Source organism: Coregonus lavaretus (genome assembly GCF_964263955.1).
Source record: "Coregonus lavaretus genome assembly, chromosome: 34".
NCBI classification, from domain to species: domain Eukaryota; kingdom Metazoa; phylum Chordata; class Actinopteri; order Salmoniformes; family Salmonidae; genus Coregonus; species Coregonus lavaretus.
Genome location: NC_140021.1, coordinates 16,428,871 through 16,443,244, shown reverse-complemented (window position 1 = coordinate 16,443,244; position 14,374 = coordinate 16,428,871). Strand labels below are relative to the sequence as shown.

The following is a 14,374-nucleotide window of genomic DNA, read 5'->3' as shown; positions in this document are numbered from 1 at the left end:
TTGGGGCCCCACCAGTGCAGAGCTAGCTCAGGAATGGCAGCAGGCAGGTGTGAGTGCATCTGCACGCACAGTGAGGCAAATACTTTTGGAGGATGGCCTGGTGTCAAGAAGGGCACAGAGGAAGCCACTTCTCTCCAGGAAAAACATCAGGGACAGACTGATATTCTGCAAAAGGTACAGGGATTGGACTGCTGAGGACTGGGGTAAAGTCATTTTCTCTGATGAATCCCTTCCGATTGTTTGGGGCATCCGGAAAAAAGCTTGTCTGGAAAAGACAAGGTGAGCGCTACCATCAGTCCTGTGTCATGCCAACAGTAAACAGCCAACATCAAGAGACCATTCATGTGTGGGGTAGCTCCTCAGCCAGTGGCTCGGGGAACAAAACATCGACATTTTCGGTCCTTGGCCAGGAAACTCCCCAGACCTTAATCCCATTGAGAACTTGTGGTCAATCCTCAAGAAGCGGGTGGACAAACAAAAACCCACAAATTCTGACAAACTCCAAGCATTGATTATGCAAGAATCAGCTGCCATCAGTCCAAATGTATGCACGCATGACTGTAAGTCGCTTTGGATAAAAGCGTCTGCTAAATGGCATATTATTATTATTATTATTATAGGATGAGGCCCAGAAGTTAATTGACAGCATGCCAGGGCGGATTGCAGAGGTCTTGAAAAAGAAGGGTCAACATTGCAAATATTGACTCTTTGCATAAACTTAATGTAATTGTCAATAAAAGCCTTTGACACTTATGGAATGCTTGTAATTATACTTCAGTATACCATAGTAACATCTGACAAAAATATCTAAAGACACTGAAACAGCAAACTTTGTGAAGACCAATACTTGGGTCATTCTCAAAACTTTTGACCACTTTTTTTGGTTACTACATGATTCCATATGTGTTTTTTCATAGTTTTGATGTCTTCACTATTATTCTATAATGTAAAAAATAGTAAAAATAAAGAAAAACCCTTGAATGAGTAGGTGTGTCCAAACCTTTGACTGGTAGTGTATAGATCCTGAAATGGACAATTCAGTCAGTGACACATTTTGAATAGTTTTATTTTCCCATAATTGAGTGCATATGTAAACAACCATACAAACACTGCCTTTTTCATTTCGTAATTTAAACAAACTATAGTTCAACTTTTTTTTTACAAGCACGTAGATATAAATCAACCCATATGGAAGTTTAAACATTGGAACTCTCCCTGGTTCAGTGTTTTAATGTGGTTCTGAAAATAATGAGACTGAAAGCAAGAACTCACTCAAATTAGGAAAATCGAAATGTGTACAGCAATTTATAAGTTAACAATGACTCGTTGGCAAAACCGTTCTCTTGCAGAGGACATTTCATTCTCATTGGACCAGCCCACTTCAAAGGTCAAATAAAAAGTGCTCAGAAATGTTTGGGGTTGTTTTTATAACGCTGAAAGACTGAAGTAGTCTACTGTATCTCTTCCTTCTCACCAGAGGGACATATGAGTTTAAAGATGTCTATTCAGATCCAGGTCATCAACAATCAATCACATTAGTTCAGGTCTAATTACTCTGTCACTACAATGAACTAATGATTGGGGGGGATGGGAATGGTAATCGTTTGCTAATTAGTTTACAGTGGGAAAGTATTGATTGTATGGCGTCTCAATAGATCGAAAATGAGTGTACAAATTGTGGTGAGGCAAACTTTACTACAGTAGCATTGATGTATTCAGTATAATTTTCTGTTGTATACCATCCTGTGCCTTTTGCAGGGGGAGTATATAGTATATTCAACAGCCAATCGTAGCGCTCATAACAGAGTCAGTAAACTCCAGACTGACAGACCTTTTGAAAATGTATTTTTAGGCGTGTTTGGCATGCAGTTCAGTCATGGGCAAAATCGTCTTTGACATTTGAACGACTTTTTGATTGATATTGATATATCAAAGCAGAGAAACTGCCATGTTCTGCAGAGGTTGTAAAAACACTGACTGCATTTTAAAGGCAAAACACAACATTAGCTACAAAACATATGTTTAGGTCTATGCATGCAGTATTCAATTTAGTCAAAACATCATGATTTGAGAAATCTAATGCCAATTTGCCAAACCTTTTCAAATGTCAAAAATAAACAATTTGGGAAGATGTTAGACGAATGCTGCTTTTAAGCCAAGGTTATTCTAGCAATTCATGCTAGGCCATCTCTTCCTAAAGACAGTTGTAAGAGGGATATAGATGCCTGAATGTCCAGCTTCAAGGTCCATTTGGTCTCTGCCTGTTTGAGAATGCTTGTGTGGATCCAAAAGAAGCCCTATCAAAACCCTGGTCACAGGTGAGTTATAGGGATCCATAACCCTCTTGACAGGTGAGTTATAGGGATCCATAACCCTGTTGACAGGTGAGTTATAGGGATCCATAACCCTCTTGACAGGTGAGTTATAGGGATCCATAACCCTCTTGACAGGTGAGTTATAGGGATCCATAACCCTCTTGACAGGTGAGTTATAGGGATCCATAACCCTGGTGACAGGTGAGTTATAGGGATCCATAACCCTCTTGACAGGTGAGTTATAGGGATCCATAACCCTCTTGACAGGTGAGTTATAGGGATCCATAACCCTCTTGACAGGTGAGTTATAGGGATCCATAACCCTGGTGACAGGTGAGTTATAGGGATCCATAACCCTCTTGACAGGTGAGTTATAGGGATCCATAACCCTCTTGACAGGTGAGTTATAGGGATCCATAACCCTGGTGACAGGTGAGTTATAGGGATCCATAACCCTCTTGACAGGTGAGTTATAGGGATCCATAACCCTCTTGACAGGTGAGTTATAGGGATCCATAACCCTCTTGACAGGTGAGTTATAGGGATCCATAACCCTGGTGACAGGTGAGTTATAGGGATCCATAACCCTGGTGACAGGTGAGTTATAGGGATCCATAACCCTCTTGACAGGTGAGTTATAGGGATCCATAACCCTCTTGACAGGTGAGTTATAGGGATCCATAACCCTGGTGACAGGTGAGTTATAGGGCTGCATACTGAATTCTGAGAGGCCATGTTCCATATCTCTACCCCGAGGTGACAAGACACACACTTTGTTTTAGCAGTCATACATACACACACATCCCTCCCTGTTCTCCCTCCCTCTCTCCAGACATCACAGTCGATCCCAGGGGAGAGCAATCCATCACCGAGCTACTTTCTTTTGAAAGAGGAAAACATCTCCAATTGAATGCTGGATTCAGACTTATTTGTGTCAACCCCATCATATTGTAGGCCTCTTGAAACTGATCACAGTCAATATACAGTATCCATGGTCAATTGATTGATTATAAATGTGTTTTATATGTATTGAGCCGCAGATGATCAGTTTGTCTTTTTTGGAAATGGAAAGGCCAAATCAGAATCATAAATAAAAGCCTATGCCAATGGTCTGGCATCATGTTAAGAAGAAGGCATACAAGGTATGGTTCATGACTCGTCTTTAGCATCTTTAAGGGATAATAATACCAAACAATATACCTTTAGTAGATTGAAACCCACAACGTCTGCAGCGCACTAGAAACTCCGTGCTACAGAGCGTCTAAAAAAATAGGTCACCTTTACAAATGTGAATGTGTAGTTGTTTTGGACAGTGTAGCTAGATGAACAGCATCAGTACATCAGTAGTAGGTGTTGTTTCGCTGTCATCTCGCCCAGCTAACCTACTTCCTGGGACTCCAAGCTCCCTGGAATCTCTTCATCAGCAGGAACACAAAGATACATTTTTGTCACAACAGACAACTTTGTCTTGCCAGAAACTCATGAATATTCATCTATAAATGAAGACTTCTGAAAGGTGTCGCAGACAAACAGACAACGTCCTGATGAAGCCTCTGGGGACATGGAGGAAATGGGTAGAACTCTCAGGAGGTGATCCACCCTGTCACTGGGTTTTAACTTGTATGGAAAAGAAGTAGCCCGGATACCAGTCTGTTTCTGTTTCCTTGTGGAACTGTCATGCGAAAGATGTTTGGCTTGACAATGACAGCAATGGAGTTGGCAAAAGCACCAACAGACTTGGGACCAGGCTAGAAAAATAAGACATTATAGTTTCAATATTCAATATTTAAATTCTGTTAAATGTCCAGATTATATGAAATAATGTGGTATTGTGGCATTGCACTTACCAGGGGGACAAAAGTGCAGTTGTACCATTTCAATCTAGCCTCATTTTGCCACAGTAGGAGAATACATCTTGAATTTGAAAATGTTGCTAAATGAATGTAAATGCAGGGGTTGATAAAGGTAAAACATACTATTTCAAAGCATCCAGGACACACTTCAGATGGCACTTCCATAAAGAGGTTAATTACTCATACGCACAGGGTAAGGCTAATGTCAAAGGTCAGGTGTGTGTGTGTGTGTGTGATAGATTTGTGAAGAATTGAGTATCGAATTTGGGTACCATTTGTTTTTCTCAGATTGTTTGTTTCCACAAACATTAAGACCCCACCACACCCAAACCCTTAAGTATCAACTGTTATGAAATGCTCAAAATAAACCAGGAAAACATCTTTGCACAAAGAGAAGTACAATAAACTTTATCCCCCTTTTTCACCTTTTTTTTCAATAACATACACAGCACAAACTTAAATACAAAAGCAAAATTGATCTGGCACTGTGAACAGTTGGCATTTGTCGAAACAAAACAAAAACACTGGGAAAAAATCATTTAGTTGCGTCAGTCAACGTCTTTCAAAAAAGAGGAGCCTCATTGGCAGTCACATGATCACACAGCAGTAGTAATATTAGTACCAATCGGTGCTTGGTTGAAGTTGTAGTAGCAGTAGCAGGTATAATAGTCCTAGTAACATTCTCCCAACGTATACACAATGTCCGGGAGAACCATTCCCAAGTCTGATTGTAACCAACCTATAAAGTGCTTTCTCAAAGAAAAAATATCATCATCGTCATAATCATGTTCATCTTTCACAATAATCAGAATATGAATTAGGATAACATTATGTATAACAAAGAAAAATAGAGGATAAAAAAGTCAGTTCAGGCATTAGCCTTCTCCTCTAAACCGCCTCTCCTCGCCGGCGTTTCACTTCTTGAAAGGTGTCAGTCTGCCGATGTTTTGCCAGAAGGTGGTTGCCTTGCGTTTGGGCTCAGCCAGCATGAAGACCTGCTGCTGGGGTACGGTGCTGGGCAGAGACGGGTGCTTCTGACGCAGCAGGAAGTCATAGTAGGGCCGGGTCACTGCTGGAGGAGAGGAGAACAGAGAGGGGTTAGTAATCATGGCACCCAGAATCAAATCAGCTACTAAATGTTTGACATGTTAATGTTAAGGCTGTGAGAAGAGACTAGGGGTTATAAATGTAGATAGGCAGAATGGGGGGGTGATTACGAGTGCATTTTAATCTAAAGTGTTTTTTATGAATATTAAGCACACATGATAAACAACATTTGTATAAATATTGCCAAACATGTAATCTTAAAAAAAATATATAAAAAAATAAACACGCACAACAATTAATTCATTACCCATCCACACAGCCAAGGAAATTGAGTTTTCTTGCCATGTACCCATATTCAGTCTAACCCCCTAAGGACTACACTACCCAGACATACCTTTGGGCTTCCCAGCTGGATGGCTTTTGCAGGCGTTCAGCATGGCCTGTTTCTTCTGGACCTCAGTGATGGAGAATCCTGGAGGAGGAAACCACATAGGTCACAGGTCAATGTGGATATCACAGATTCATTCTGCCAGTGCCACCCATCAATACCCAGCTTTTCAGAGGGAACAGAATAACAGAAGGCCAGATTGTTGGATGAAGTTTCGGTAATATCCGCATGCTCTGTTACAGCCCAGATAAAACCCAGAGACTATGGCAGAGAAGCGAAGGGGGCAGCTAAAATTGATTTATGGGTCCTTTTATCTGAGGGATTAATGACATTCTGATCCATTAGCTGCTACCTATTACACATACCCTTCTCTTTCCTGATTCTCTGACCGGAGCCACTGTCAGAAACGTTTATCGCAAACTATTAATGCAGCAGTAGTCTGGGGCAGAGAGAGACAGGAGGACACAGCTCATGTTTTACTAATAGGAAAAGAAACACACCCAGTGGCTTCATACAGCTGACTAGTAATACTACAGGTCAGCAGTTCATTATAGTATCCTAGTATCCTATCAGTGTTTCTACTCATTCTGCATGGCTGAGTTGCTTTAGCTAAGTAAGAATGGGTCCTTTTTCAAACTGTGGCGCACAATGATGACATGTCAGATAGAGAGACGGATAACTGTTTCACCTGTTTCGAGGTCATGCTGCACCTGCGTCCTCTCGTCCTGGAAGGCTCGGAGCCAGCGTTGTTTCTGCTCAGGCTTCTTGGCACACAGCAGGTGGACCTCATCCCCCGCCAGCGAGCGCAGCTTCAGAGCGTTCTTCACTGACACGTTGAAGTCCTTCTCCTTACCGTCCTCCACATCCACCACCTCCATCAGGTCCATGTCCATGCGACCCTTATAGTAAAGCATGTCCCTGCGCAGGAGGTCCTGAAAGAACCATAGGGATACGTGATAATACTGTTATATACTACTGTTACTAACCCTAACCCTTATAGTACATCATGGTCCTATAGGGGGGGAGAGAACTGGTACTAACCCACTTCCTAACCTTAACCCTACACTCTATCTAGAACCTAAAAGGGTTATTCAGCTGTCCCCATAGGAGAACCCTTTGAAGAACCCTTTTTGGTTCCGGGTATAACTTTTTGAGGTTCCATGTAAAATCTTTAACACAGAGGGTTCTACATGGAACCCAAAAGCGTTCTACCTGGAAACTAACCGTAACCCTAGCTTAATGTCCACATTCCGATTCAATCACAACCGTAGCCTCAACCCTAACCCTAACTAGCTTCATGACCACATTACAATCGTTTTTAACAGTGCTGCTCACCTTTTTGCAGTAGACCATCTGGTGGTCGAAGAGGAAGAACATGCGCTGCTGGCTCTTGGCCTGAGGCTGGGAGATCTTCGTCAGCTCTCCAGAAAAGATCAGATCTGAACTCATACTGAGGATGTCTTCTCCCTGAGGATGTTCAAACACACAATAAACATTTGTTAGAGCCTGCAGACATATGACAGACAGAGATTGTTCAGCCAACAAAGTTGTATTGTATATCTAGAGCCATGTGTTTGTCCTGGCAACATGACATCAGGCGTTTCTTTTAGATCAAGTCACTTGGTCAGGAAAACCTCCTGGCCTTAGTCATGGATTCTGTTCCATGACCCATGATGCACTGTTACTCACCTCCCAGTCCTCTATGGAGCTCTGCCATTGGGCGATCTTGTCTATGTTCTCCAAGCGCCGCTTCCTCTCATTGATCAGCCTGGCCACGTTCTTCATGGCGTTCAAGGCAGCCTCCACGTCCTTATAGTCCCTGGGTGGCCCAGAACAGACCAACACATCAGGCCCTCTCTGCCTTACATGATTGTTATTGGCTAATGATAGACTTATAATAGCTTTTGAACTAAATACAACTAATATGCTATCAGTGTCAGATTTTTAAAAGACATTTCAGCAATTTCAGAGAGAGTTACATTTGCAGATAAGAAGGAATACGTGCAGCTCCTTGTGTGTGTGCATAGTACACGTGTGTGTGTTTACCTATGCTGGGGGTTGGTGTATTTCAGTAGCTCGGCCAGCTGCAGAGGGTACTTGCAGATCTTCTGGACGGGCGTGAGCAGGAACCCATCCAGCGAGATGTCAATCATCTTCTGGAGCAGACGACAGGCCTCGAAGAAGAACACATACTTGTTGGTCTTCATCAGTCTGGACAACTGCACACAGGCGTTTGGGTGATTGTTACAGTACTCCGAGTAGATCTGGAAGTCTGTTTGCTGAGGAGGAGACAGGAAATGTTAACATGGCAGTTTGAAATGGCGGTTTGAAATAGTGGTTTAAAATGGTGGTTTAAAATGGCGAAATTGATGGTTGCTGGAATGTTACATGAATGTTTGGGCTCTAGAGAGGTTGCTTGACTTGAATCCCCAACAAAAAGTGTGTATAATAATACAGTAATTATCTATTAAGCAGACTTCATTTCCCCTATTACGTCATGTTATGTCATGTTTATGATAGCATTATGTAGCATTATGCAGGCCATATGACAGAAGTCAGGTGAAGAGTCACAGTGGGTTGTGTGCTGTACAATACTCACGTGTTCGAGGAAGCAGGATCCGATCTCGCTGAGGTGCGGCTGCTCCTTGTTGAACTTCTTCTCCAGACCTTTCAGTAACTTCTTCTGGAAGCGGTAGATGTCTTCGATGTTGCCGAAGATACACCGCAGCTGCTCCTCTGTGAACATGTCTATCCTCTTACGGCACTGCTTGATGTAACCCTGAGAGAGGAACAGTAGACTCATGTTACCACATGTAGAACAGACTTATATCTGATTTTACATGTTAAGAATTCCCAGAAATAACCAAGTTAAAACTTAAGAATATGTTTTGTCTTATTGGACAAGTGGTATTGTTCAGAAATACAATGTATTGTGTGCTGGTCTGAATAACTGTGCTCCTAACAAGTTATGATGGCACAAAGGCTGGTGTGATGCATTTTGATGTTATTTAGAGACAAGAGGCGGATTCTTCTGGGTGTTTTTGATGCAAATGGGTTATAAGTCCTATAATGGCCTGTATCAAAGGAAAGGGTCTACAGACAGACAGTGTTGTTGTCTGAACAGAACTTTACTGACCTCACAGATGTCTTTGAGGTGTTTGATGTAGTCTCTCTCTGTACTCATGATTTCATTGATAACGTTAGTCCTCATCTGGTCCTTACATGGCAGGCCTGGTCCCAGGATCAGACCCACCCCTGGCCGGTCCTCTTCCCCAGCACCAGCCTCTTCCAGCTGGGCTAGGTACTCCTCCATGGGCTCATCCTGGTTCACACGCAACTACAGGGACCAAGGAGAAAGGGTCATTGTTATAGAATACCCTCACTAACAGATCACTAAAGTTTAGATGCTACAAACATTTCTTATACTGTCTTATTTTTCAGTTAGGCTACCTATGTGGATCAACTGAGAAAATGTACAAACATTCATTTAGCAAGTAAGGAAATATGTCAGCATTAAAAAAAGAAAAACATCTTTGTATTTTAAAATGAGCTAATGCTTCACAGTTGCCCCAAATAGCTGACAACAGCTCTAGCACCCCTTCCAACCCTATAGCAGCAAAAATAGATATCAAAGATAGGCAAGAGAAAGAGTAGTTCATTTCTGTTGTCTTCAGTTTCCCAGAGAGATGGAGAGAGAAAAAGAGAGAGAGAAAGAGACAGAAGAAGAGAGAGAGGAGATATGGAGAGTTAGTTTCTTACCCGAACAAAGCTAGCTGGGAACCAGCCCTCACTGTCCAGGATGCGTCCCCACCACCACTCCTTGTTGGTGGCATCCACTACCTCGATGACGTCCCCCGCCTTGAAGCCCAGCTCCTGGTCGTCCATGGTGACATGGTCCCACAGGGCCTCGGCGTACACACAGCTGCCATCACTGATCAGCTGGGGAGGGGAAATGGAGAGGGGACAGACAGGGGTCAACACAGGTCAGTATGGGAGGATTTCACAGTGACATAATCAAAAATGGACAACATTTGTAATACAAGGTGAACAAGCTTGAAATACTTCACTAAGGCCCACATTTTTATTCCTGACCAGGGAAAACTCTAGTTATGGGCTAACTAGGGGCCCTGGAGGTTTTTCTGGTAAGGTGGTCCAGAAAAACTGTGGCCGTTCTTCATTCAACATGGATGACTTTGTAAAACAAGGTGAGGCCAGTTTATAAATAACATTACTGGAAGACAGAGTGGCTGATAGAGAGAGTAGAGACATGCATGATTTATAAGGTAGTAGGGCTGTACAGTATCACTCAACTAGAACACGTGACTTTAAGACATGACACAAACAAGCTATAGAATACAATTCATCATACAATGGATGACTTTACATTTACAACACAAGGTGTACACAATGTTGTTTCAACCCAGAAATGATGACAACAACAATGTTTCTACTCTGTAAGCTACATTTTAGGACAGACACAACATACTAATATTGCTGCTACAGCCCTAGATAAGCTAAGTGAGTCAGGTCCTAAAGAATTGATTGCTCTGCTGAGCCAAGTCACTGTGTCTGAGAGGGGATTGACAGAGATCAATGTGGAGATAAGAGAGAGAGGTAGAGAGAGAGAGAGGTATAGAGAGAGAGAGAGAGAGAGAGAGAGAGAGAGAGAGAGAGAGAGAGATAGATAGAGAGAGGGAGAGATAGAGAGGGAGAGAGAGAGAAAGAGAGAGGGAGAGATAGAGAGAGAGAGGGAGAGAGAGATAGAGAGAGATCGAGAAAGCGAGAGAGAGAGAGAGAGAGAGAGAGAGAGAGATAGAGAGGGAGAGAGAGAAAGAGAGAGGTAGGGAGAGATAGAGAGAGAAAGAGAGAGAGAGAGAGAGAGGGAGAGATAGAGAGAGAAAGAGAGAGAGAGAGAGGGAGAGAGATAGAGAGAGAGATCGAGAAAGCGAGAGAGAGAGAGAGAGAGAGAGAGAGAGAGAGAGAGAGGGAGAGATAGAGAGGGAGAGAGAGAAAGAGAGAGAGAGGGAGAGATAGAGAGAGAAAGAGAGAGAGAGAGAGGGAGAGAGAGAGAGAGAGAGAGAAAGCGAGAGAGAGAGAGAGAGATCGAGAAAGCGAGAGAGAGAGAGAGAGAGAGAGAGAGAGAGAGAGAGAGAGAGAGAGATAGAGATCGAGAAAGAGAGAGATCGAGAAAGCGAGAGAGCTAAAAAGCCTGCGTTACTTATAAATGTACTGCAGTGCTCGTATTTCACACTGCCACATACACACATTACTGCGTCAACATCATGCTGGCGTCAGAGGGGCATTTGTGTTGTTCATTCTTTCATAGTAGTAGTAAGCCTTATCCAAGCCAGAATGGCCCATAGGGCAGCAGCCTATCTCCTGTTTCTATTGCATGAGCAAGTACAACACTCTGGACAGGATGCTGGCCATAATTGTATTATTGCTAAAAAAGCCACAAATATCTAACTAACTGTAATGTAACTCCTCAAGTGCAGGCTCCTATATTTATGTTAGGCCTTCATAATGTCAAGCATAGGCTAAATGATACCAGAATACGATCTATGTGTCTATTTCTATGTCGGTTCTATGGGGCTAGGGTAATCTATGTTTCTATTTCTATGTCTATTCTGTTGGTTAGGGTGATCTACTAAGTGTCTATTTCTATGTCTGTCCTGCCATCGATCCATCGTCATGGCGAGGAGGTCTTTGGGCCTGTTGCTAGGCAACACACCCACTCCATCTCGCCTCTTCTCTCCTCTGCTTTTTTCTTCTCTTCTGATCCTGCCATCATTATACAACAAAACACCAGAATATCTCATTTCACAGAGAGTAGAAACCAGGTTGAAGACATAAATAGTGTAGTATTAGCTGTACTGGGACATCAATATGAGTTTGTATAGAGGGGGAACATAGAGGGAGAATCCAAACATAAAAACACACTGTAATGTGAGTGTATCTCTGCCAGGCGGTGGATGTAAACAGTGCACTTCTCCAGCCTCAGTTTCAAAACAGCCTCTCTGTGTCCTGAGCTGCTTCGTCACCCCTCATGGCAACGCTCCAAGCCCCTAATGCTCCACACACACACACACACACCTAACCAGGGCACACATGATCCCCTTCCCTATGAAACACACACACACACAGCTGATCCCCCTCGCTCTGTGCAGCTGAACCCTAGTGAGAGCAGCCGAGCGGTAAACACCCACCTGACCCAACCTCATGGATCATCAACATGCTTACTTCCACTATATGACGATGATATATGGGTTAAACATTGGAACCTACATATATCTCATAGAGCCCTGATGTTGCAACACAGCTGGTGCTAAACAGTAGCCTGTACACAACACATTCTGTAAATTCACACATTACCAATTATCATTCAAGCAATAACTCACATATTCTTAACATACAACACCATATTGTTAAGAATAGACCCAACAACATATAGAAATGGATTATGTTCATACACATAAACAACACAAACAAGTAACAAACACAACCTGTTCCTCTTCTCCCACATTCACAACACAGGCATAGAAAAACACCTAACTACGGACCAAAAATGTACAAAATGTACAACACAGAATATTTGCTGCCGTCCATGGTTTGTCAACATCCCCCATGGTGCAAGCTAGCTAACCCGTCCCACACACTCTGGGGAAAGCAGCAGCATAGTGGTCCTATCCTCTACCCAGCACATCCATCGCTCGGCTTTACCTGTGGTCTCTTCCTCTTATCCTGGACTCCCATCCACAGCTGTACCCCCAACGCTCCACCAGGAAATCCTCCCTCTCTCCTCCTCCTCTCTTCCTCCTTCCTCCTCTCCGTTTTCCTTGATCGACGATATGCGGCGTGCGTGTGTGTGTGTGTGTGTGTGTATGACGTCGGTGTGTGTGTGTGTGTCTCTCAACTAGAAGGCCAGGAGGAACATGAGCACTACGTTGATGATGACGAGCAGCATCATGATCATGAAGACCACCACCTTTTGAGTCTCTGGGTGCAGGTTGCAGCGCAGCAAGGTGTTGAGGTAGCCCAAACGCTGCCGGGCGCGGTGAGCGCCACCGCCGCGAGCCATCACGTAGGCCCCGGCAGGGCCCTCACCCCTCCCCCCCTGTCCGTCTCGCTCCCCCTCTTCTTCTCCTCCTTCACTACCCAGCCGGCCGGTCCTCCGCCTCTCTCTTCCTCTTCTCTCCGCCAGGCTCCCCTCGTTCTGCTTCACCGCGCCGCCTTGCCGCCTGTGTCTGAGCACTCCCCTCTTCTCTCTCCCTCCCTGTTTTCCACGTCCTCGCTCTTTCTCTCTCTCTCTCTTCCTCTCTCCGTCTTCACTATTTCTTCGTCTTGTCAGGATGTGAGGTAGAGATGATGCTGCATCTTTCTTAATACATTCCTCATTTTCCCTCCACCTCCTTTAGTTTTTCTTGTCCTCCGTCCTCTTCTGTCGTTCCTCGTCCCGTATCTGGGTTACGTCCACACAGCTATTTGTGCTCCTCTAACATGGCAGCTCTTTTCCCTTTATCTCCCTCTCTCTTTCTCTCTCTCCCTCCCTCTCTTGCGCTCCCTTTTAAGTGTACTCTGAAGCTAAAATGGTGCTGGGGTCTGCCTGAAGCTGCACTAACACGGCCATCCATCCAACTCCCTGGATCGCAGTTTTTTTTTCCTTTCTTTCCTTTTTTTAACCTTCCTACCGTGAGCAGCCAATCAGGCGGCTGAGTGTGTCTCCGTATCCTGGATACCAGAGTGGATGAGGAGGGCCTTAGCAACCCCAGGGAGGGTGGGGGATGGGGAGAGGGAGGAGGGAAAGGAGGGAGCAGGAGGATGCAGAATAATAGACTGTGTGTGAGGGAAGGGAGGGGGTATGTTGGCTGTGTGTGTGCGCGCGCGCCTAGAATTTATTAGCCTCATCAGCTGACGGCTGGCCCCCGTCACTCACAGACTTAATCAGTCTGATTAAAACAGGAGAGAACGGGATTAAAGGATCAGATTATTATACAGGATTATCATACTGCTATTTTGGCCAATTAATGAACACACAATCACTGACCTGATGAAATTATTGGATTCTCCACCTCTCTCTCTCTCTCTCCCCTCCCCCTTTCTCTTTATTCTCTCTCTCTCTCGCTCTCTCTCTCTCTCTCTCTCTAGCTCTCTCTGACCTGGATACCCAGGTGTAGCCAAACAGACCTACAGTATTTACTGCAGCCACCCGTATCCACTCAACCAAACAGAATATGATGAGCAAGGCCACCTCACTCCGACTCTAATTTAGACAATCTACTACAGGGAAGGCCTTTTATTTTTATTTATTTTTGGAACTCAGTCAGGGTCTCAATTTACTGTTGGAAATTAGAATAGTAGAATACACAAGATGCAATTTTGAAATTTGGTTGTGCATCAGCAGTTTTTCTCTTGTTATGTCAGTCAATAAGCCCATGTCAGCTAACATTTTTTAGATTGCTAAATTAGTGCTGAGCGATTAGTGCTTTTTGAGGTCGGTTTGGTTTCGGTTCGATTATAAAAACTATAATCATGTTTTTTGATTTCGGTTTTGATTATTATATATTTTTTAACATTAAATGCAATATGTGGGTTGAATGCTGTAACAACACAGAATAAAACAATTAATAAAAGTCCCATGATGGTAGTGACTGCCCATTACTGCTTATCACTTATTAACCATCATTTATTCACATTACTTTAATAAAATATTTTAGTTGCTGTGTATATTCTATTTGTTTTATATGATGACTTTATTATTTCATTTCAAGTCA

At 43.5% G+C, this 14,374-nt stretch overlaps 1 protein-coding gene across 3 annotated transcripts in view; it reads right to left on the bottom strand.

Annotated features, from left to right (window-relative positions):
• Positions 1-4,557: 4,557 nt before the first annotated feature.
• LOC311109393 (rho guanine nucleotide exchange factor 4-like) overlaps positions 4,558-14,374 on the bottom strand; it is a 69,080-nt gene continuing 59,263 nt past the window's right edge. Inside the window, exons 5-13 of one of the 3 annotated variants that reach the window (XM_084152250.1) lie at positions 9,363-9,542; positions 8,740-8,940; positions 8,203-8,382; positions 7,650-7,882; positions 7,293-7,422; positions 6,939-7,070; positions 6,292-6,535; positions 5,610-5,687; positions 4,558-5,237 (exon numbers count right to left, since the gene is read on the bottom strand). In XM_084152250.1, the coding sequence (XP_084008376.1) occupies positions 5,083-5,237; positions 5,610-5,687; positions 6,292-6,535; positions 6,939-7,070; positions 7,293-7,422; positions 7,650-7,882; positions 8,203-8,382; positions 8,740-8,940; positions 9,363-9,542 (1,533 nt within the window). In that variant the 3' untranslated portion in view covers positions 4,558-5,082. Of the gene's footprint in view, positions 5,241-5,609; positions 5,688-6,291; positions 6,536-6,938; positions 7,071-7,292; positions 7,423-7,649; positions 7,883-8,202; positions 8,383-8,739; positions 8,941-9,362; positions 9,543-14,374 lie in introns of all 3 variants that reach the window. The other 2 variants (XM_084152249.1, XM_084152251.1) reach the window with 2 other exon arrangements.